The sequence below is a fragment of the Pseudorca crassidens genome, chromosome 3, assembly GCF_039906515.1.
Source record: "Pseudorca crassidens isolate mPseCra1 chromosome 3, mPseCra1.hap1, whole genome shotgun sequence".
NCBI classification, from domain to species: domain Eukaryota; kingdom Metazoa; phylum Chordata; class Mammalia; order Artiodactyla; family Delphinidae; genus Pseudorca; species Pseudorca crassidens.
The window spans coordinates 104,595,478-104,620,902 of NC_090298.1; the positions used below are offsets into that span (position 1 = coordinate 104,595,478).

Consider the following 25,425-nt stretch of genomic DNA (forward strand, 5'->3'; position numbering starts at 1 on the left):
CAAAGCGCATCTGTGCGAGAGAGAGCATCACTCAGTCCTGCCGTTTCCAGCATCTGCAGCCGGCCGCCCATTTTTCATACCCCATATTTACAGTCGGGGTAGAAAAAAAGCCCAGTTTACCAGGAGGCTACTTATACGGCGCCGGATTAGGCATATGTTTCACCTGCTTGGCCAATTAGCTTCCTCTGCCCGCAAGACTAGTTCAACAGGTTTCCTTTTTCTCTTCCTCCGCCTCCTGGGTTGGAGAAAGAGGTTGTCACTTCGCTTCGACCCTCCCCTTCCCTCCCTCCCAGCTCTGCCCCGCCAGCTCGGACCAATCGCGCCGGCTCGAACGTGTCCAGGTTGGCGGCCCCCGGCAGGGCCGGCCCGGATGCGCCGAGCGGCCCAGGGCGCAAGGGAGGGCGCGGCGGGTTCGCTGGGCCTGCGCCCCGGACGGTGGGAGTGGGGGAAGCGGGAGGAGGAGACTGTCTGAAGGTGCCCTCCAGACGCGGCCCTGATGACTGAACTACAGCAAGATGTGGACGACACAAAGCCTGCCAAAGTGCTCGGGAAGAGAGAGAGCAAAATTGGCTCAGCCCAGTAAGTACCCTCCGCTGGATCCCAGCCGCGGCGGTAGAACGCGCGCTGCCCGAACTTCTCTGCCAGGGAAGAGTTGGGAATGGGAACGGTTTTCTGGAACTTTTAACGTGGACAGAACTGTGGCTTGAACTCTTCCTGTGGCGCCCGGTCTCTTTTTTGCCCCCGATTCTGTAGTAGAGAAAAGGCACGGCAGCGTTTCAGAAACGCACTGCAGCTTGCAGTCCGGTGGGGATGGGAATTATTTGAGCCGAGAGCACGACTGGTGTTTTATAAATCCCAAGGGAGGTCTGGGGCGACTCTTCAGAGCTCCAAGCCACATCAAGAAGCAGCGCTTAACATTTATTCTAACTGTCTTACATCTTAATGACTTGTGTGAAGATGCAGCTGTCCCGTAGATGTCGTCTGGTCACTAGCTTCACAAAGATGCGTATTTTGTCGTTCGATTCGGAGCGTGAGGGTGTTTTTTTCCCCCCATCCCCTTCACTGTTTCCCCTCACGAGAGAGGAAAAGTAGTGGAAAATATGAAATACGCTTTATCTTTCCCCCTCAAAGACTGCCTGCCTTTGTTGAGTACTTAACACAAACTTGTTATACGCTTTTTTTTTTTTGAGGGAGGGTGTGGGAGTGGGGTGAGGGAGCATAGTGAACATAAAACATCAGATATTGGGTTGTGACTATCCTCCCAAAAGATTCACGTGCGTAATAGGATTTGCACATTGTTTGACCTATAAACTCTTCTGGTTTAAGAAGCTGAAAACTCAAATATTTGATCACAAGGATTAGCTTCCTGTAATGAAATTTATTTATCTTACGTACTTTTTAAAATCCAGAAGTATGGTTATTTATGTGATTGTTATTCCCAAACTTTTCTTTTAAAAAAGAAAAGAATCTTTAAGTGTTTGGTCATTTTCTGTGTCACTATAACATTAAGTGAGACTAAGGTAAATATCTAAATAAGCCCAATTTTAATTTTTATGGTACCAAGCTGTTGGGTATCTAAAATGCTTTATTGCTACTAGTATAAAAAAGATGACAGACTTTTTTAATAGTAAAGATTCAATCCCCAAAAAAGATTTAAAAAATTCAGTCCTCATCATTCATTATTTCAGCATTTACTCATTTTTAGGAACACAGCCTGGTTGCACATAAAGACTTGTGTTGGTAAAGCATATTCCACCCATTTATTGAAGTTTGGGCCGACCTTTTAGAAAAAGAATAGCTTTTATTAGCTGCTTTGAATTGTGGTTTCAAAGGCTTTGGTCATATTCTCTTCAAGTGTCTGCTTTCCTTGGCTACTTCAGCTCATGTTCTTTGCACTTTACTGACTGAAAAAAGGTGATTGAGGAAAAATTGCTCTAGGTATAACTCTCACAAAATGTTCTTGTTTCCTTACCCAGAAATAACATCCTTACTTTATACTAATAATTCAAGACCAAGAAAAAGATGAACCAGCAAATGACATGTATTTCCTTAACCATTCTTTTATAAACTTTACCTCCCTGAAGAAGAGGTGTTGTGGCTAGTCTGGTCACCATTTCATAGATGTTTGAGGTGACAGGAGTGGTAAGTGGCACTGGCAGGACTGGAACCCAGGACTCTAAACTCCTGGATCAGAACTCATCCAGAGGCACTATTTATTATTTTCAGCTACACAAAGCAGAATGATTCAAGCCCACCCAACAGCTGTTAAGTTTTAAATCTTCACATTCCCTCCCAGTCCTCAAGATATTCAGTCAAGGAGAGCATTCTGATTGATTGAAAACATCTGCCATAGCATTAGACTAATTTTGTTAAATTAAAATTCTTTAGATGTTGAGAACATAATTATGTAGAAGATACACAACCACCTTGAAGCTCAAGGCCCCGAACAGCCAGCCCTTCATTTGGAACATTCAGTTTCACAAATTCATTTCAGTTCTACAAATGGGAATACCTACTATTTGATCAATAATGGTGGGCAATACAAGAATGAATGTGATTTGGTATCCGTCTTTCTGTAACTCCAAGAGCACTGTTGAGGGGAGCCATGTATGTATGTTACAGTACTTCAAGGGACGATGGTGGCCATTGCCACATTAAATACACAAACAAGATATTATAAAAAGTTTGGCCTATAACTGAATCTTCTCCACAGTTAGGATATGTACCCATTTGGCAGTCTTTGGTTTATTGAGTCTTTGGTTTTTCCCCCGCAAAGTGTTAATTCCCAGGCCTACTAAAGTCACTTCTGATTCAATCTAAGATTTTAGACCCTCTTTTTTTCTGAGCTCTTAAACTCCTGCTCTGGTAACAGAATAAAAGTAATTTAAAGACACAGGTAGATACATTTTCACAGTGATATATTGGTGTGATAATTCCATATTTGAAATCATGTTGAGTAGCAAAATTTTTATGCTTGGAAACCCAGTCTAACTTGTCTGTTTTGAATTTCATCTTAGATTAATCATCACTAAGCTCAAAGTTGTTGAAGGCTAAGTGTCCCAAGGGACATTTTCTTCAAGAGTGTTAGAACGGCTTGCTCCTCCCCATTCTCTGCTTCTGTAACTTCACCCACATGGGCCTCATCACCTAGGACCTTAGCCTCTTAATTAATAATGGCTGCCAATTATGGAGAATGCTTGCTGTGTGACAGGCTGTATGCTCAACACTTATTCATTGTCATACAGAATCCAGTCGATACTATCGTTATCTCCATTTTACAAGTAAGAACACTGATTCTGAGAGGTTAAGTAACTAGCCAGGCAGAGACACAGTTAATAAGAGAACAGCTCAAATTCAAGTCCAGGACTCCTAACTCTAGAGCTTGACCTTGAATCTTTATCCCTCCTCCTATGCTCTAGAATCTATGATGGCCCTCCGTAACCTACTCTTCAAAAACAGCCTCCTCTGCCAAGAATCTAAGACCCGTAATGAGCTGGACACACATAGACCATTTCAACCTCATTTCCTAATCCTGGTCAGCTTGCACAGCCTCTGTAGCCAGCCACGCTAGCAGCACTGTAATTCAGAGGCGATAATGCAGAAGAATAAGGAACATGTGTGCCAAACGTAGTACTGAATCAGATTCCCTCATTCTTCCCTCCTCAGCTCTCTATTACTTTGCTCAAGCAGTGCCCTCTCTTGTCTCTCTTAAGATACTTCTGTAAATCAACTTGAGCTTTCCTTCATTTAAAGCCTCTCCTAATCACTAGCCATACTCTCCTCTTTCTTACCAGTGCTCACCCTGTATGTATGTGGTCAGCCCAGAGAAGTTCACCGCTACTACTATTACTATGTATTAACAGTTAATGTTTATGTAACGTTTAGTGTGTACGAAATACTGCTCTAAGTTATTAACATATACTCACACAGTAGTCCAGTGTACATTAGTTAACTGTCCCCAAATAGATTGCAAACTCCAATCACGTTTTTTCTTATTGAATTTCTCAAAGGACTCAGCAAATAATCACTTTCAATAACTATGTGTTGGTGAGCTGTGGAGGCTGGGATCCCATCCCCCACTGATTAAGGTATATAATATGCTTACAGCTGACTTTCAGTTTGACGACCTCAGGGGAAGTTATACTCTCAAATCAAATTATCTGTCAGTAGCAGTAGAATTTTTTTTTTATTGTATCACAAGAATCTTTGATGTTTACTTTAAAGTTTACTCATGGTGGTGTAAGTAGCAGTAGAATTTTTAGGTACATTTACTTGCACAAGAACTGTGACTTATTTATTCATCTTTGTGCTGGAAGTGAGACTGCCCATTTACTCACCACCAAAATACATATTCAATTTAAAAATAACAGCCCCCCCTTTTTTTTAACCAAGAATTGGTAGTTCTAGCTGCATATTTCCTTTCGAGATCCTAGTTTTTCCCTACTTTATCTTTTTCATTCTTAATTTTGTGTTCACGTTGCATAGATATTTCTAACATAGCCTAACTTTTTTGACACACATTTTGTTAGATACACTTTTATTTCTTAAAGTCTCTGGCGGATCTCATTTAGTAATGGCCTCGTTACTTTTAATGAATTTCAAAAAGTATCTAAAACTAATACTGATAATACTTCTGGGCAGTTGATTCATATTTCGAATAATGAATTATATCACATGCCACATACACTTGTAATGCAGTTTGAATTTTAAAAATTTAATAATTTGGGATGTAAGAATTCTAGAAATTTGTTCAATTTCATATGTGTGGAGAAAGAGAGGGTGGATGTATGCAATATAAGCAGTTTACCTTAAAAGGAAGTTCTCTGGGATTATCAAGAAATAATAATGATTTGGGGCACATATTTTGACTTTAAAGAGTGAATTCAAGCAAAAATAAATTACCTTAGTCTTGTGCATATTGTGGGTACTTGACAAACAGAATAAGAGTTGCAGTTGGGGACTGATCTTGCATTGGAAGCAAGAGGAGCAAAGATGAATAATTATTGAGTATAGCTCGACTTCTTAGTGCTTGCTGAAGTCCAAACATTGAAAGTGACTATTTAGCAAGAAAAATCTCTGTAAATTATCTATATATTATATATCTTTCCATATGTCTGTTTGTATATTATTTTTCTTCTTTAATTCTAATTTCCAGCTCACCAACTCTGACAGATTACCCAGCATACTTTTTTTTTTTTTTGGCGGTACGCGGGCCTCTCACTGTTGTGGCCTCTCCCGTTGCGGAGCACAGGCTCCGGACGCGCAGGCTCAGCGGCCATGGCTCACGGGCCCAGCCGCTCCACGGCATGTGGGATCTTCCCGGATCCGGGCATGAACCCGTGTCCCCTGCATCGGCAGGCGAACTCTCAACCACTGCGCCACCAGGGAAGCCCCCAACCAGCATACTTTTTAATACAAACTTTGGGATAAGAAGAAAAAATTACAGCATTAGAAAATATTAAAATTATATTAAGGTAAAACAATCGAGGAGTTTGAAAGGATGGAGAAAAATAGTGTTCTGGTTTTAAATGTTTTGAAAAGAAATTTAATGAACCAAATCAGCTCCATGGCTCAATGTTAATATCATTGGAAATTGCTGATTTGTCAAGGCAGTACAGAAAGAGGTTAAGAATGCTGGCTCTAGGAAACTAGGATCTGAAGTCTGACTTTCCTATCTCCTAGAAGTTTGACCCTGGTGAATTGCTTAGCACCTCCAAGCTTCATTATCTGTAAAGAATAATAAAGTCAGCTGTGGGAACTCCCTGGCCATCCAGTGGTTGGGACTCCATGCTTTCTCTACCGAGGGCGCAGGTTCAGTCCCTGGTCGTGGAACTAACATCCTGCAAGCTGTGCAGCGCAGCCAAGAAATAAATAAATAACTAAATTTAATTAAGCCAGATGTTTTGATTAGGCTTGCCTTGAAGTTTCAATGCGAAATGTCAGAAATTCACTTCACCTAGTGCCTGACATGGTCAGCGCTCCATAAGCCATAGCTGTGGTGGTCCTCACTGTTGAAGGTCTGGGACTGTGGTAACCTAAATGGGAGGGAAGTCCAGGAGGGAGGGGATATCTGTATGTGTATGGCTGATTCATTTTGTTGTGCAGTGGAGGCTAACGCAACATTGTAAAGCAACCATACTCGAATAAAAATTAATTTAAAAAACAAAAAAAAGAAAGTATAATTAAACAAAATAGTCAAAATTCAAAAGGCCTAGTAACTCTTAACAGTCGCAGGCACCAGTGTCCTATTAAGTGAGCCTCTGTTGCATCAGCTACACCTACAGGGCACTTTGACAGCCGCTGAGCATTTCCATGAATCCAACATGGCATCTTGGTTTTTAGTTTATGCTGAAAGGATCTCATGCCATAACTCTTTAGTGACCTACCAGCTTATTTAAATGTTGCTTACTGATTTGGTGTTCTCACATCTGTTGTCCAGTGCTTTTATCTCTGATCCATTGATTTCTACATCCTACATCCTGGCGCTGGGTTTTCTTTCATGGCTCCTCAACTTTAAACTGCTGAGTTGTTTCCATTTGCTGAACTTCAGTAGACCTCCCCTTCAACATCTTTCTAGTTCTTTAAATGCCCAGCTTTAGGCATTTCACACATTTCCAAGTGGCATAAAGCACAGGTCCTGGAGACAGACTCCTCCACAGCCACCTGAATGACTGTTCTTCCTTCTTAAAGAAAAGAGCGTGTTTTTATCCATGCTCTTAAACTTGATCATATACCCTTAGGAGAGAAGCAGAACCAACTTAAACTCCATTCCCTAAGGTAAACTAGTTGATATGTTCTCGTTGGTCATTCCACGTGTGTCAGAGGTTCCCACATTCATGATGGGACATGATGTCCCAAGAGGCAGATTATTTTTAACAGGCATATTGAGACATATTTTACATATCATAAAATTTACCCATTTCAAGTGTACAATTCAATGACTTTGAGTAACATTACTGAGTGGTGCAGCATCACCATACCCAGTTTTAGAACATTTTCACATCCTCTCTCCATTACGATCCCTTGGGCCCGTTTATACTAATTCCCATTAGTATGACATAAAATGTACTTAAACAAAAGAGTCAAAATTCACCCCCTACCCCAGCCCCAGGTAGTCACTAATCTGTTTTCTATCTCTGTAAATTTCTCTTTTCTGGGCATGTCATATAAATGGAATCATATATAATATGCAGTCTCTTGTATCTGTCTTCTTTCACTTACCATCATGTTTTTGAGGTTCATCCATGAAGTAGCATATACCAGTGGTTCATTCCTTTTCATTGCTGAATAGTATTCCACTATAAGGATAGACCACTTTTTTTTATTCCCATAGGTTTATTTTTTATTTATTTATTTTTTTAACATCTTTATTGGCGTATAATTGCTTTACGATGGTGTGTTAGTTTCTGTTTATAACAAAGTGAATCAGTTATACATATACATATATCCCCGTATCTCTTCCCTCTTGCGTTTCCCTCCCTCCCACCCTCCCTATCCCACCCCTCTATGTGCTCACAAACCACCTAGCTGATCTCCCTATGCTATGCAGCTGCTTCCCACTAGCTATCTATTTTACATTTGGTAGTATATATAAGTCCATGCCACTCTCTCACTTTGTCACAGCTTACCCTTCCCCCTCCCCGTATCCTCAAGTCCATTCTCTAGTAGGTCTGTGTCTTTATTCCCGTCTTGCCCGTAGGTTCTTCATGACCTTTTTTTTTTTTTTTTTGAGATTTCGTATATATGTGTTAGCATACGGTATTGGTTTTTCTCTTTCTGACTTACTTCACTCTGTATGACAGACTCTAGGTCCATCCACATCTCTACAAATAACTGAATTTCATTCCTTTTTATGGCTGAGTAATATTCCATTGTATATATGTGCCACATCTTCTTTATCCATTCATCTGTTGATGAACACTTAGGTTGCTTCCATGTCCTGGCTATTGTAAATAGAGCTGCAATGAACATTTTGGTACATGACTCTTTGAATTATGGTTTTCTCAGGGTATATGCCCGGTAGTGGGATTGCTGCGTCGTATGGTAGTTCTATTTGTAGTTTTTTAAGAAACCTCCATACTGTTCTCCATAGTGGCTGTACCAATTCACATTCCCACCAACAGTGCAAGAGGGTTCCCTTTTCTCCACACCCTCTCCAGCATTTATTGTTTGTAGATTTTTTGATGATGGCCATTCTGACCAGTGTGAGATGATATCTCATTGTAGTTTTGATTTGCATTTCTCTAATGATTAGTGATGTTGAGCATCCTTTTATGTGTTTGTTGGCAATCTGTATATCTTCTCTGGAGAAATGTCTGTTTAGGTCTTCTGCCCATTTTTGGATTGTGTTGTTTGTTGTTTTGATATGAAGCTGCATGAGCTGCTTGTAAATTTTGGAGATTAATCCTTTGTCAGTTGCTTCATCTGCAAATATTTTCTCCTATTCTGAGGGTTGTTTTTTTGCGGATAGACCACATTTTGTCTGTCTGTTCACTTGTTCGTGAACATTTAGGTTGTCTCCACTTGTTGATTATGATGAATAATGCTGCAATGAATATTTGTGTGCAAGTCTTTGTATGGGCAGATGTTTTCATTTCTCTTGAGCATATACCTAGAAATGGGATTGCTGGGTCATATGGTAACTCTATGTTTAACTTTTTGAGGAACTGGCAAACTTTTCCAAAGCAGCTACACCCTTTTACATGCTCACCAGCAATGCATGAGGGCCCGTGGTGTAGATTTAAGAGAAAGTTCTTTCACATAGCAGGGAAATAAGATTGCAAACACCTTAAAGATAGGTCAGTACCTTACACTTTAGAACATAACAGATATCTGTTGAATTGTTGACTGAGTGAAATTCATACTTAGGGTTTTGAAAACTCCCTCAAACTGCAGTGTTAAAGATAACTCAGACTGTCATACTTGGGTACAGTTTTTACAAGCTCTTAAAATTTTGCATGTAACATTTGTTACTGGTTTTTTTTTTTAATGACAGTAATACAAAGAAGAAAATTTTAAATGAGACCGTAATCTTCCCCTATCTGTGCTGACATATTTTAAAGGCTAGAAAATTAAAACAACATAGATAGGTACAAAATGAAAAAGGAAGGTCTTCTTCTCATCTCCCACCTGACAGTTCCTTGTCTCAGGGGTAACCACTTGCCAGGGATTTGGGTTTTGTTCTTACGGTCTTGTCATTTAAGGCCAGAATCAAGTTTTTTGTTGTTTTATTTTTCCTTAGAACCTCCACCTTCCAATATGCCTCTAAGTGTGTTGGACTTGGCACAATGAAGCACCTTGTGAGGTCAGGAAGATTAAGTGTGATCCTACAGTATCTGGACTGCACACTGTAGGAGAGCTCGATAAAGGGCGGACTTTATTCCCATAAACCACTGTTTTCCCAGACTTCTTTGCAGAAGAATTATCTACCAATAAGTTGACCTACACAGTTTTAATATTGATGAATAAATAAATCCATTGGAACAGAGGTTTCTTAAGTGACCTTAGCCAGGTGGACTCAGAGCGTTAGAAAGAAGGGTTGCTGTCTGACTGGCCCATCCTCAAGTTACCCGTTCATCTTCTAATCTCTTCTGTGCCCCTGTCCAACCGGATGATCCTAGACAGGCCCCCAGTCAGATGAGGCAGCAATAAATGTGGGCCACCCTGTGAACAACTAGATAGAAGTCACAGTAGTGATGAGACCTGTTTAAGAAGAGCAGAGACCGAAATGGAGAAACAGAAATGTGACATTGGAGACAAGGAGTAAGGAGATGGGGGGAGAATAGAAGAAAGTTAGAAAGAGAGGGGAGAAGATTGAGTCATATTGAAAAGATGAAGAAAAAAATGCTACTTCACCATTAACCTATGTGATCTCCCCCTTCTCTCCTGGCGGATGGTCCTCCTCACCTCTCCCTGTGCTCTTCTGTGTCCTGTCACTGAAATCTCAGGCACTGAGCTGGGTGGCTGACGTGCCTCTTCTTCCCCAGTGGAGATGCTGCTGTATATAAACGTTGGTGTTTTCTTTAAGTCCATATATGTCAGGCTTATGATTATATCCATAGTTGTCATCTTCTAGACTTTTCAAATTATGTCTTCCATCCTGTGCAATGAGTTTAAAACTGGGAAGAACCTCAGAAATACTCTAATTTTTGTGTCTTTTACTGTTAAGGATTCTTATCTGAAAACAGTTATCTTGTGATCCTACAAATTATTTTGAAACCCCTAGCGTGTAGTGCTGTAAAAGCTGTATTGTGAGTTGAGTTGCCATATGTCAACGGTGAAGAAAAACTCTTCATCATGACAACTTTTATTATCGCTGTACTATTTCTATAATTCATTAGAAAATAGTTCCTCATTGGATCCTAACAATGTAAATGTTGTGCTGGATGCTGTGTATAACAAATAATGTAGTCCTCTGAGAGCCCGTACAAACTGTCAAGAATATTTTTTCCCTCCCTCTTTCCCTTCCTCTCTTCTAAAGTTGGACTAGTTTTGATGTGAAGTTGGTAGATTTCTTATACTTGTTCTTGATTTGATCAGAATCTTTTCTGAAATTTTTACAAAGAATCACAACACATTTTCTAAACTCAAATTCTGAAATCACAAAATGTCAACACCTGTCATCGGAACCTGCGATGAGAGAATAATAAATGGCTTATGAGCTGGGAGAAAGGCAATATTTAACAGTTGATAAGGACCAGAGAGATTGGCTTGTGTGTCAGCTGACACTTACTAAGTAGTTCTCTGTACTGGGCACCATGCTGAGTGTCATGGCAGTCACCAAGGTGAAGAGGAGGCCTTTGCCCATAAGAAAAACAGAGTAGAGGAAAGGACTATTTTATTGAGAGATTTGATCTTCTTTCAAAGAAGAAACTAGGTAGCTCCAGAAAATATATCAAATCAGGTAGCTTCGGAAAACATATCAAATATAACAGTTGATATATTTAGATGAGATGAGGTAATATCATTGTTACATGCTCAACCATTGTTCAAAGTTTTAAATATATACATGGAATGAGGTAGTTACAATATCATTGTTGCATGCTCAACCATTGTTCAAAGTTTTAAATATATACATGGAATGAGGTAGTTACAATATCATTGTTGCATGCTCAACCATTGTTCAAAGTTTTAAATATATACATGGAATGAGGTAGTTACAGTTATCGTCACGTTTTGTGCATAACAGACACAGCGACTTGCCCAAGTTTATAACAGCTGTTGAAGTGTTGGAGCCAGAATTCAAAGGCAGGCAGTCTAATCTGAACCAGCCTCCTAAAATGATTAATTGTATAACCTCACTTGGGAAGAGCAAAGATGAAGAAGGCAGAGTGGCTCCCATTAGGTGTCTATGCATCCCTGCATAGGTCTCTTAACTTTTATAGGTCTGCTTTCTCAACTATAAAACCGAGACTCGTTTCATTTCTTTCTACAGTTCTTACATTGAAAGGATTTCTAATGATCTATAGAGGACAGAGTAGAGAGAGCACCTTTAGCTACCAGTTGGGCACTGGTGCTTTCTCTGTGTACTGTCAGACACAGGTGCCTTTCTGGATACTTTTGTCTTCATCTGTGCTCAGACCTGACCATAGGGAACTTTGTTTCAATTGCAGCGTTACATGGTGATTTGCACAGCAGTCACTCATGGATTCCAATTTTTAAAAACCGTGGCTGGGTTCTTCTTTGCACAAGTACAGAGTGTTTCTGTAAAGTAATGTGACCAATTTTGTTTCTAAAAACGAACGTTGTTGTTGTTGTTTTTTAAAGTAGTCACCTAAGGGACCCAAGAACTTTTCCAAAAATGCTGCAGTTGCACGAAATCTTCTTGAAATTCTTCTTGCGGGGTACTTTCAGAGCCTGGAGCTGATTCTTTTTTTTTTTTTTTAAGTCTGGCCAGGATTCATTAGGAAGCTTATTAGTCACAGTGAATAAAAAGCCATGAACAGAAGAACTGAGATCTGCACAAATTCTGCCATTGGGCTTACAACACTAGTTAGAAGCTAATAAACATTAAGGATGTCCCAAGAGGAATCTTATGTAAGTCCCAATCTTACCCTGACCAGGATACCCACAAACACAGAAACGATGCCCATGCTCTCCTCAGACTGCTTACCTGGTTAGCAGGAAAAAAGACCTTCTCCTCAAGCTATTAAGCATCAGCAGGAGATTCCTGCTTTTCTAACTATAACCATGGGACACTAGTGCACGACAGACAACTCCAAGCTGCGCAACTTTTTTTTTTTTAAGAAGATGTTGGGGGTAGGAGTTTATTAATTAATTTATTTATTTTGGCTGTGTTGGGTCTTCGTTGCTGCGCGTGGGCTTTCTCCAGTTGCAGCGAGCAGGGGCTACACTTCGTTGCGATGCGTGGGCTTCTCATTGCAGTGGCTTCTCTTGTTGCAGAGCACGGGCTCTAGGTGCACAGGCGTCAGTAGTTGTGGCACGTTGGCTCAGTAGTTGTGGCACACGGGCTTAGTTGCTCCACGGCATGTGGGATCTTCCCAGATCAGGGCTCAAGCCCGTGTCTCCTGCATTGGCAGATGGATTCTTAACCACTGCACCATCAGGGAAGTCCCAGAAAACAATTTTTGAAAAAAATTTCCATGAGTTTAAGCAGTGAAGTAACTGAAGGTTCAGCTATCACAATCATCTTGTTCTTTGTTCCATTTCATTACACACTATGGGAGTTTGTATACAAATTACATTTCTCTCAGGTCCCCTCCCCATATCCTAGTTTTATACCAGATGGACTTTTCCACTGGTATATGAAAGGCACTACTCCTGACTTTCCCATATGATAGCAATCAATTAGCTATGAAGCTAACGAAGCTTTCCTTTTTTTTTTTCCCCCTATTCTAAGTGTTATCTGATAGTTAATATCTGTGAGCTGATTGGTCTACTACCTGATCAGTCTTGGAGCCTACTTAAAGACAAGCATATTTTCCTGTTCCCTTTTCTTGACTTTTTGGTCGGAATGCATTCATTAGCATAGCATATCTCATTTCTGATTTTAATCCTGTATTGTTTGGTAACTTCTCTGTGACATATCTCCACTCTTCTCTAATCCAGTGTAATTCAGCAAGCGTTTCTTAACCGCTTACTCTATGCTGAGAACACATGGCTGAGTGAGGTGTGGGCGACGCCCTTTAGGAGCTCCCCGACTGGGGAGAGGAGAGTGGGACACACACACATACACACACACACACTGTGTGATAAAAAATTCCACAATAATTATCAAATGCTAATAGAAATGGTGTAGGGCATGACCTCCGGACAGCTCCCTGGGAGATACTGAGGGTCATGTTCCAGATGCAGATTAGTCACTGAAGTGGGGGCACCATGGTAAGGAGAGTTCCGGCTCATTTCTTCTCCTGCCTTCTAGGCAGTCTGCGTTTTTTGAGGTGAACTGAGCTAAGTGGTGATATCTGAAGTGAGGCTGATGGGTAAGAAAGAATTTCGCCTCAACTGGAGGGAAAAGTTATTCCAGGCGAGGGATGAACAAGGATAGGGTACTTGAAAGTCCAAATTCGTGTTTTTGGTGAACCCTTAGGGGTCTGTGGCTAAACTGTTGACCGGTTGGGACAGGAGAGCAGAACACAGGAGGACCTGGATCCCCCATTCAGAATTCTCCTTGCTTGGCTCTCTTTGCTTCACTTCCGGCTTTGACTCTACTACTGATTCTTTGAAACTTTAGGGAAGTCGTTCTCTCTGGTCTTCAGTTTCCTCCTCTGTAAAGAGAGAGGGCTGAATGACCTGATTTGTTAGATCCCTTCCAACCTGAAGCGTATGAGTCTTTGAAGAAACTGCCCTATTTCTCTGTGCTCTTCTATAGCCTTTGTGTAAAGAATTCTTTCAGGCTGAACAAACTGAGGAAAGTGTTTTGAATATGAATAGAATCCTTGCTTTCTGACTTGGTTTGGCCTCTTTTATTATTATTATTTTTTTTGCTTTTATTTCTTCCCCTTGGTAAACTTTTACCTGGTTAAGGCGGGACTGCCGCTGGAACATACCTCAACTCTCCTCTTACGTATTTTTAGATACATATCAGCATTGACGTTGCATTTGGACAACTCTGCTTTGCCCTTTGGCTGCAGGTGACAGGGCCACAATGCCTTCTGGACAACTCATAGTAGAAAGGTCTAAGCAAGTAACAATTTTAAACCTATAACACAAATGGGGAGCAAATTCATTACCAATGGAATTGCAGGTTTCTCTGGTATACGTCAGGTATGAAAATAAACATATTCCATTTGAATACAGAATACAGTTTAAAGTTAAAAAGAAAAAAAGCATACATGTAACTGATTCACTTTGCTGTACAGCAGAAACTAACACAACATTGTAATGCAACTATACTCCAATAAAAATTAATTAAAAAAAATAAAAAGCCCTTTTTCTCAGATTTGAAGTCGGGGATAGTAGCTTACCACTTCAACTTAATAATTATTATAGCATTTATAAAGCACTTTATATTCTTTAAAATACTTTTATTTATATCAAAGGTTGGAATTTAACACATTTTTTGAGGACCTACTATTAAGCACTATAGTATGTTACAGGGATATTAGGATGTATTAGACGTGGATCTTGCCCTCAAGAACATTACAGCATATTTCACTATAACTTGAGCAATATCTTACCATGACATTAAATATGAATTTCAGTCTATTGTGATAAATAAGAATATGTACAAGCATTTTAAGAGAATAGTGGAGAAGCATCCAGCCCAGGGTGGGGATTGAGTAAAAGGCTTCTTAGAAGAAATGATGATATCTAAATTTTGAAGGAGGAATAGGAATTAGCCAAAAAAAAAAAAAAAAAGGTCATTTTATCCAGAAAGAATAGCCTAAGTGAAGACACAGTGATGTGAAACAACCTGGTGATTATGGAGAACTAATATTACTAGAACATAAGTTATATATTGAGTAGCAGTACCTGAGCAGGTGCAATGCATTGGAGGAAGGTTACAGAGGACGACCTTTTATGCCATGAGAAGGAGCTTGGTCTTAGCTATAAGACATAGGGAGTCACTGAAGGGATGTGATAAAGTCAAGGTTGTGTTTTTTCAGAAATGAGTCCAGTAGCAAGGTTTAAGATAGATTGGATGGAGAACAAAATAGGAAGCAGGGATTCGCTGTCTGTGAAATAATCCAAATGAGATTGTTTTAGTAGGAAAAATGGGAGAATAGGTTTGAGAAATGTCAAAGGGATAAAATTGGAAGAACCAGGTGATTGATTTTCATTGACAGAGAGAGGAAGGTAGAATGACTCTTAGTTTCTCTCTCCAGGTGAAAGCTGCATGGATTGTGATGCCATTAATTAAGCCATGGAACGTAGGAGGAAAAGGAGGCTTAGGGTCTAAAATGATGGGTTCCCTTTTATAAAAATTGAGATTGGGGGCTTCCCTGGTGTCACAGTGGTTGAGAGTCCGCCTGCCGATGCAGGGGACATGGGTTCGTGCCCCAGTCTGGGAGGATCCTACATGCCGTGGAGCGGCTGGGCCCGTGAGCCATGGCTGCTGAGCCTGCGTGTCCGGAGCCTGTGCTCCGCAATGGGAGAGGCCACAACAGGGAGAGGCCCGCGTACCGGGGAAAAAAAAAAAAAAAAAAAAAAATTGAGATTGGGATGGAGGTGTGTACTGTAATAAGAAATATATTTGGTCTTTGTCCCCGATTCCTGGCACAGAGTTCCTAGAATTGGAATTTCCTGAGTGCTAAGAAGGACTGTCTCTTGTTATTCATAATGACCCCTTTTGATGACACCTGAGTTTATACTAATGAGATGGTTTAGGGCAGAACCGTTAGACAGCCTCAGGATGGGGCTGGTCACCAAAAAGGCCAAGTGATTAGAGCTTGGGAGCTTTTGGCCCCATCCCTAACCTCCTGGGAGGGGAGGGCACCAAGAAATTAAGTACTATAAAAACTCTTGAACACACCAAGGTGCTAGGAAGGCAGTGCACCCAGAGAGGACATGGAAGCTCTACATGCCCGCATACCCTGCCCTATGCAACTCTTCCGTCTGCCTGTTCTTGACTTGTCTTTTATAATAAAGAAGTAAATGTAGGTTAAGCATTTCCCTGAGTTCTGTGAGCCATTCAACAAATTATCGAACCTGATGGGGGATGGGGGGGAGTCATGGGAACCCCTGATTTATAGCCACTTGGCCTGGGACTTACAGCTGACATCTGAAGTGGGGGCAGTCTTGTGGAACTAAGCCCTTAACCTATGAGGTTGGCTCTAACTTTGGGTAGTTAGTGCCAGAATTGAATTGAATTGTTGGATACCCAGTTGGTATCTGGAGAATCAGAGAATTGGTTGTTGGTGTCAGAAAACACCCCAAGGACTTCCCTGGCGGTCCAGTGGTTAAGACTCCACGCTCCCGACGCAGGGGGCCCGGGTTCGATCCCTGGTCAGGGAACTAGATCCCGCATGCCGCAACTAAAAAAAAAAAAAAAAGATCCTGCATGCCACAACGAAGATTCTGTGTGCTGCAACTGAGACCCGGTGCAACCAACCAAATAAATATTTTAAAAAAAGAAAAGAAAAGACCCCAGAAGGTCAGCGTTGGGAGACAGATTTGGGAAATGTCAGCATATAGGTGATAGTTAAAATCATGAGACTGGATCGAATTTTCCAGTGGAGAGAAAAGTAGAGGACCAAAGAGAGAACCTAGGAGCGATGCTATGTTGAGATGAAGGTCAAAGAAGATGCTACAAGGTTGATGGAGAATAAATAGCACAGCAAAAAATAAAACAAAAGCAAAATCAAACAAACAAAATGGTATAGAAACAAAAAAAAAAAGGGAAGAAAAATCTCAAGAGATAGTCAACAATATGGACTACCAATAGCGGCATTAAGAGAACTCCTGAAATGCGCTTGCCATTTAGCGACATAGAGATCATTGGTGAACTTTGCCAGAGAAATATTAGTGGAGCAGTGGGAATGGAGGCCAAACTATAGTGGACTGGGTTGATGCAAAATGCGGAATCAGAGACATCACGGGTAGACTATGGCTCTGAGAGCCTTGGCTGAGAAGTGAAGGAAACACAGGAAGGTAACTCTAGGAAGTGAAGTCTAAGAAAGGTTTTTGTTTTTGTTTTTGTGGTACGCGGGCCTCTCACTGTTGTGGCCTCTCCCGTTACAGAGCACAGGCTCCGGACGCGCAGGCTCAGCGGCCATGGCTCACGGGCCCAGCCGCTCTGCGGCATGTGGGATCTTCCCGGACCGCGGCACGAACCCGCGTCCCCTGCATCGGCAGGCGGACTCTCAACCACTGTGCCACCAGGGAAGCCCAAAGGTTTTGGTTTTTTGATCAGAGAGCTTTGTGAGCCTGTACATAAACTAGGAGAAAGAACCAGCAAAGAAGGAAAAGATGAAGATGTGGCACAAAGATGGAATAACTGATAGAACAAGCCCAGAGGTATCAGAAAGTGGGCTTGAACATCAATAAGAGAGAGACCGTGTCTTCTGAAACTGGAGGAATGTATGATGCAGTAGATGCAAGGTGATTGTAGGTCAGGTGAAGACCTGCTTGTCTGAATACTTCATTTTTCAATTGTCTCAGCAAGATAGTGACGTGACCCCTTTCATCAAAAGGGATGAGTAGTGTTTGGTTAGGGGCTTGAGAGCATGGACAGTGTGTGGCATGCAAGTTGAAGGAATAGGAGAGGACGATGTCCAAAGACTGCTGAAGGCCCTGCTGACCGCAAAGAACCAATCCACCATAGGGCTAATTTTTCCCCCTTTGACGTCACTCAGAATCCAGCGATGAGAAGTTTAAAAGGCTAATTTTGAGCTGGTCTTGGGGTGTTTATGCTGAATGGCTGTGCAGAAGAACAGGCATGTCTGAAAACTGAAGGTGATCAGTCACATACATATATATATATATAAGTCCAGGCAATAAGTCCAGAAGGGATTGATTCAACTAGAAGAACGTGGAAATATCAAGGACTGTGGTCTGTGTCTGAGGGCAAAAAGCACATGGTGGGAAACGGAAGGAGAGGTTACAGGCTGACAGTGGGAGATTAAAGATGTCTCACTGACAGAGGATTTCTGGTTGGAGCAGTCTGAGCAATGATGAAAGCCAGGCATTGGCGGTGATTTATGTGAAGTGAAAATAAAGATCCCTGGACTTAATGCCAAGTTGTTGGATGCCATCCTCCTGGACACTGAAGGATCTAGGTGTCAACGTTCTCAAGAAAGGGAACATGATCAGTATGTTAGAGGATGAAGACAATACGGAACATTAAAGGCAGCTAGGTCAGTGTAACCCACAGGAGGTTGGACTTTCTGTACACTGAGTGTAGGTGAAATTTTATTTTTTAAACTTAAGTGAACTATCAAAGTTAGAGACAAGAGTATTCAATAAGTTGACTGATTATCTGAAATACTTAAAAAATTAACAACGGAAACTAATACAACATTTTAAGTCAACTATACTCGAATAAAAAAATTTTAAAAAATCAATTACCGGGACTTCCCTAGTGGTGCAGTGGTTAAGAATTTGCCTGCCAATGCAGGGGACGCGGGTTGAGCCCTGGTCTGGGAAGATCCCACATGCCGCGGAGCAACTAAGCCTGTGCACCACAACTACTGAGCCTGCGCTCTAGAGCCCATAAGCCACAACTGCTGAAGCCCACACGCCCTAAAGCCCGTGCTCTGCAACAAGAGAAGCCACCGCAGTGAGAAGCCTGCGCACCACAACAGAGTAGTCCCCGCTCGCCGCAACTAGAGAAAGCCTGCATGCAACAACGAAGACCCAACACAGCCAAGAATAAATAAATAAATAAATATTTTAAAATCAATTACCTTTCTTACTAATACTAATTTAAAAAATAAACTGTAGGAAAAGACACTGAAAAGCAACAAAAAATAAAAATTCCCAGAAATAGATTTAAAAGAACTTAAAGTAAAACAATACAACTACTAAGGGAGACAACTTAAATGCAGAGGCTTACCTTCTTTAAAAGGAAAACTTCACATTATAAACATAGCTTCATTCCTTGAATGTATAAGTTCAGTGCAACCAAACAAAATCTCAATGACTCTCTTAAGAAAACATTACAGAATGATTCTAAAATTCCTCTGAAAGAATAAGCCTGTAAGAATATCCAGCCTAAATCTGAATGATAGAAGATAGACTCATAGCTTGTCATGATGCATTGTCAAGCTATAGGGTTTAAATTTAGCGTAGTAACCCATTAACTCCTGATCTCATGTTCAACAGCTTTCTTTACCTGAATATTTACATCAGTCATAATTTTGAAACAAGCTCATTCAAAAGCCTATTTAAGATGCATTCCCAAGGTGTATTCAAATGTATGTTATGTCTTCTAGATTTTCTTGTATGCCTACGGCTTAAAAATCCCCGCTAAATGTTTACTTGAAATCTACTCTAGTTTAAGATATTGTGCGTAAGTAGTGTCTCAGAATCTGATGTCATCCCTTTTCCTTTTCTCTTTTTAAAAGAACTTTTAAACAAATTAACATCTATGATTATAAGAAGCTCGCTGTAGTAACCTTGAAAGCCATAGATCGAAGCATAAAAACATGTACCGCATCTTCTTTATCCATTCATCTGTCGATGGACATTTAGGTTGCTTCCGTGTCCTGGCTATTGTAAATAGTGCTTCAGTGAACATTGGGGTACACGTGTCCTTTTGAATTATGGTTTATCAGGGTATTTGCCCAGTAGTGGGATTGCTGGGTCGTATGGTAGTTCTATTTTTAGTTTTTTAAGGAACCTCCATACTGTTCTCCATAGTGCCTGTATCAATTTACATTCCCACCAACAGTGCAGGAGGGTTCCCTTTTCTCCACAACCTCTCCTCCAGCATTTATTGTTTGTAGATTTTTAAAATTTTTTTTTAATTATTTACTTTTGGCCGCATTGGGTCTTCACTGCTGAGTGTGGGCTTTCTCTAGTTGCAGTGAGCGGGGGCTACTCTTCATTGCTGTGTGCGGGCTTCTCATTGCGGTGGCTTCTCTTGTTGCGGAGCACGGGCACTAGGCGCACAGGCTTCAGTAGCTGTGGCACAGCGGCTCAGTAGTTGTGGCTCAAGGGCTCTAGAGTGCAAGCTCAGTAGTTGTAGCACAAGCGCTTAGTTGCTCCGCGGCATGTGGGATCTTCCCGTACCAGGGCTCGAACACGTGTCCCCTGCATTGATTGGCAGGCAGATTATTAACCACTGCGCCACCAGGAAGCCCGTTTGTAGATTTTTTGATGATGGCCATTCTGACTGGTGTGAGGTGATACCTCATTGTAGTTTTGATTTGCATTCCTCTAATAATTAGCGTTGTTGAGCATCTTTTCGTGTGACTCTTGGCCATCTGTATGCCTTCTTTGGTGAAGTATCTGTTTAGGTCTTCTGCACATTTTTTAATTGGGTCGTTTGTTTTTTGATATTGAGCTTCAGTAGATAGCTAGTGGGAACCTGCTGTATAGCACAGGGAGCTCAGCTCAGTGCTCCGTGATGACCTAGATGGGGGGTGGGTGGGAGCGGGGGTGTGGAAAGAGGGGAGGGAGGTCCAAGAGGGAGGGGATCTAGGTATACATATAGCTGATTCACTTCATTGTACAGCAGAAACTAACACAACACTGTAAAGCAATTTTACTCCCAATTAAAAAAAAAATAAGAGAAAAACCACCAGTAATTGTGTCTCCCAAAGAAAACTTAACATGGTTTGTATTTTGATTTTGGAGAGTGCATTTAACTAATGTAGAACCCTCATTCCTGAAGTAGCATTGCATATTCGTCATTAAGGGGCAGTATTTTTCCAGAAGTACTGGTTTGTGCTGATAAATTTACCACACTCAGTACTCCTCATACAACGGCTGGGTGAAAGAAACAAAAGTTAATGGACTTGCTTTCCACTTGGCTCAATAATCTTGGCGTGGTTGACACCCGGTTCAGTGGTTCCAAGATTGTAATGGGTATAAGACTTAAAGTGGTCTGAAGTTGGGCTAATAATGTGCGTTTTTACAAGGCCCCTCCCCCAACCCCAGGTGGTTCTGAAATAGAAGGTCCTTAGGTCCCACTTTGAGAACCACTAATTTGTGGGGTTCACAGACTGATCTTACCAGAAACTGTATGGCTCAAACTGTACGCCTAAAATGACACGTCCTGGAGGTGAGAAAAGTTCTTCAGCCTGATTTGTATTCTCAGTCCTGGTTTTGGTACGTGTTGTTTCAGCCTGTGTATTTGTGTCCTGAGCCAGGGTGCTGTCAGTTAAAACAAAACAGGGTCCAGGCAAAACCTTGAGGGCACAGAGTCCTCCCACAGCCTCTTTCACATTTCTCTTCCCTTCAGTCTCCAAAGACATCCTTTACCCAGTCACCTACTGCTGTCCCAGTGGTGGTATTGACACAGCGATGACTTTCCTGCACAGTAACCTTGCTCTCTCGCTTCCGTAAAACCGGCTTTCTCTCGGCTGTGATGGAAAGATGCCATTAGTTACTGCATGTATCGGTGTGGTTACATGCATAAAAGTAAAAGCTAGGGCTTCCCTGGTGGCACAGTGGTTGAGAGTCCGCCTGCCGATGCAGGGGACACGGTTCGTGCCCCGGTCCGGGAAGATCCCACATGCCGCGGAGCGGCTGGGCCCGCGAGCCATGGCCACTGGGCCTGCGTGTCCGGAGCCTGTGCTCCGCAACAGGAGAGGCCACAACAGTGAGAGGCCCGCGTACCGCAAAAAAAAAAAAAAAGTAAAAGCTAGAGATGCCTTCCAACATCTTCCCCCTCCTCAGTCCTCGGTTATGTGGGGCACGCGGGGTGGTGGTAAGGGGATTCAGGGACACTACAAAAGGGGAACCCTGCCCGTGATCTCGCACCATTGAGCAAACCATACTACGCAGATAGCTGCCTTAAAGACAAACAGTCTTTCCAGCTTTGAAAAGATGTTTCCTCAGTGTCTTTTCTAAGGTAACCTGCCTGTTTGGTACCTGAAGCCATTCAAGGGAGAGGGTAGGAATCATTGTTCCATAAGAGCTGTTTTTCCTGAACAAAATGCTATAGGTTTTTGTTCTAAGAATTGGCAAGAACCTCTTGGAAAGATACGGAGGCAGGTACCATTTGTGGTGTATATTTATGATGGACAAATTCTGAGAATCTAATACTTTTGAGAGCACTGAGCTTTGCACCTAGAACTCCAGATTTTGTTTCAAACCCACATGCCTCTTGCTTTTTAGATGGGTACAGAATTGACGCTCTTCTGTGCTCAGGAGATGTGACCTAACCCTGGAGATTCTCAAAGGCAAACGAGCATGTCTGTGGGAAAGCCCAGACAGTCTCGGGTGCCGGCACAGCCTGAGGCTTTGCTGACACCTAGTATTGATGGGCCAGAGGAAATGGGCAGTTTCCCTATCACATCACCACCTGTGTCTGCTCTGCTCAGGTTTCTCTCAAGATTGTCCTTTGGATGTGAGCCGGGAGAGGTTGCAGAGGAGCAGTTGCTGCATGAGACACAGGCAGGATACAGGTGTGGCTCCATCATCCCACCTAGAGTTATGGTAGCTCATCCAGTTGGATATGCTCTGCTCATAATTACAACTAGCTTCATGTTGACCCACGTAATTACGAATCTGTTTTCCTTCACCCCGAAGAAAACCTAATCTGGCCCAAGTATTGAGATTAGGGAGTGTCATGTCTGTTTCTGCCTCTCCCCAGAGTAACCAGGGCAGCTAGGCTCCCAAGAGAAAAGGCACCCCCAGCAATTGGAGATACCAAGGTGGGTATCTTCTATTGCCAAGCTGGCGACAGCCATGTGGACTCATACAGGGAGTATGAACTCTCCCAAATCCCATATTGGATGCTCAAATATTCAGCTCTGTTTCAGAGATGATTTAGTCCACTGCAGTCCTAAATACTGAACAGCAAGAAAAATAATTTCCCCTCTACCCTTCTGAGTTCTTAGCTGAGACCCCTGTAATTAATACAAGACAGATTAACAAGAGAAAAGCAAACAGAAGTTTATTAACATGTATATCTCATGTATACATGGGAGATTCCCCGGGGGAAAATGCGTAACTCCAGGTGGCTATAGAATTTAGGACTAAATACCATCTTAATAAAGAAAGAGGAGAGAAGATATAGGCCCCTCAGGGCCTATTTTTAGGAAAGGTGAAGGGCACATAGAATAAAGGGGAGGTATGATAGTTTTGACAGTTTGTGTCTAGGTATGGTTTGAGCTCCTAGTCTCCTCTCTGTGATAAGAGTCCATCCTCCCTGGTTGATGAAACTTGGGGAGGGGATTTATGACAACTGAGTTCCTTCAGGAGGATCTGTCTTTAGGCAGATATGTGACATTGAGAGAAAGCCTCTCCCTGCATTTGCTGTTCTTCAGGTGCCTACAGCTCAAAATCAGTATACCAAGCTGGCATCTCTTAGAATTGCCCCGCTATTCTTCAATAATAATTTGTAATGCTAAAACCTTCCCCAAAGAACAGCTAGATTTCACATGTTTTTTAGTTAATTATAATTGCTAATCCTTTTTGAGTTTGTTACTGGTATTATGCTTATCTTTTTTTAAAAAGTCCTCATCTTTTAGAGCTACATATTGCAATAATTGCAGACGTGAAGGTAATGGGATTTGTTTTAAAGTAATTATGGGGTGGGAGGAGTGTGCAGAGATACAGGTGAAACAGGATGGGCCATGAGTAGATAATCATTCTTCCTACTCTGTGTCATAATATTTTCATAGTAGGTGGTTGGAAATTTTTGTAATCATTTATGAAAGTAAGTGGGTACCTTTGATTACTCATCTATGATGTGAATTAAGTATTAATCACAAGACGTAGACAGTCTGAGTTTTTCTGATGAAATATATGCCTGATCGTCAAACGTTGCCACTGTTCCTCTTGTCAACGCCACCTAGCTTCATTGGTCAAATAGAAAATGCATACATGTTTCTAAGTTCCTTTAACCCCAGTTTTTTTAATGAAAAAAAATGTGTTTTCTAAAATCAAGTTTGATGTGACAGAGAGCAGCTCTGTGCGGTACAGCTCTGTAACACATGCTGTGAGAACGAGGACCTGGTGTGGAGGAGAGAAAGCCAGGCTCTTACTAAGACACTGAAATATGATAAATATCCCTGATGAAGACGCCACTCCCAGAAACTGTGCCTTGGGCTACTCTTAGAAAGCCACAGGTCATGGAGTTGATTCTTCTCCCGGAGGCTTATCCAGTTCAGAGGCATAAAATGAAGAAAAGCAATCCTGTTTTCTTCCTGTTTCTCGGAATCTGCAATAACCAAGTGTTGCCCTTTAAACTCTTACGGTAAAGCCAGCTAAGGTGTAATGGCCCCTCCCAGCAATAATGTCAGCTCTTTTGGCCTTCCTAAGGCAGACTCCATTACCTGTCACCCTGTTTAGTGAGTGAAATGGTGACGCTTCCTCAGTGGAAGTGTTTCTTCTTTGCCCCCAACATTTGCAGGATCAGTTTGTCAGATCTTTGTCTGGCAGGATTGGAAGGGCAGGCTATTGCCTCACTGAAACTGCCCCTGACTAGTTTAAATTTGCCAAAACATGACCCAACCCCCAGCAGAAAACTTCTCTGGCCTTTCCCATGCCAGTCTTCCTGAGTCCAGGAATTCACAGTGAAGTACATCCCTTCCTGTCGCTATTTATAAGGTCTGGTGCAGTCAAAAAGGACTCTGGGCTAGAAATCAGAATGCCTGGCCTCTGATTCTGGTAGAAGGAACATGAAATACTTAAGGGAAATGAGTAGAGCACCTCCCCCTCCCCCCAACACCCCATACAGAGATAAGACCCGGACCCTGCCCTCCGGGGCTTATGCTCTAAGGAGAGTAAAGATAAGCAAATTGTAGCCCATTCATAATTCTTAAACAAACCCCATATTAAAGCATACAGTTTCCATGGCAATCATACCTTTGAGAGTACTGGGGAGAAACATTAGATAAAGGAGGGTCAGTCCTCAGGGCACAAAGAGGGTTGGAAAAGGCTTCCTATAGGAGAAGGCCCCAGCCAGAGCTAAATCCTGGAAGATGACCAGTGCTTACCAAGGCCACAAGAGAGGGCTCGGGCAGCCCAAGCACAGGGCTGGGCAAAACATGGCAAGAGGTTAAATGCCACTGAGGAGGTTCCAGACTGCAGAAAGAATCAAATTCAGCTTTATCCTGTAGGTAATGGAGAACCAAAAGGGTTTTAAATGGGGTACGGTTGGGGAGATGATGTGAATATCATATCATATTTGGGCTTTTCAAAGATCACAGGGCAAAGTGATCTTCCATATAGATGGAAGGAGGTGTGAGATGGACAGAGGAAATGTTGCATATCATTCAGATGAGGTGGGGAGGTTTAGGGGTCCAGGCGGGAGACACTGAGGACCCTAGCTAACGCGACAGAACTGCGAAAGAGCAGGAAGGGGCATAACTGGAAAAATGTTAAGGAGGTAGAAATCCACAGGTCTTG

General features: G+C 41.9%; 1 protein-coding gene across 5 annotated transcripts in view; it reads left to right on the forward strand.

Annotated features, from left to right (window-relative positions):
* Window positions 1-294: 294 nt before the first annotated feature.
* GRAMD2B (GRAM domain containing 2B) overlaps window positions 295-25,425 on the forward strand; it is a 67,701-nt gene continuing 42,570 nt past the window's right edge. Inside the window, exon 1 of one of the 5 annotated variants that reach the window (XM_067731600.1) lies at window positions 295-579. In XM_067731600.1, coding sequence (XP_067587701.1) covers window positions 497-579 — 83 coding nt within the window. In that variant the 5' untranslated portion in view covers window positions 295-496. The remainder of the gene's footprint in view (window positions 580-25,425) is intronic. The other 4 variants (XM_067731598.1, XM_067731596.1, XM_067731601.1 and 1 more) reach the window with 4 other exon arrangements.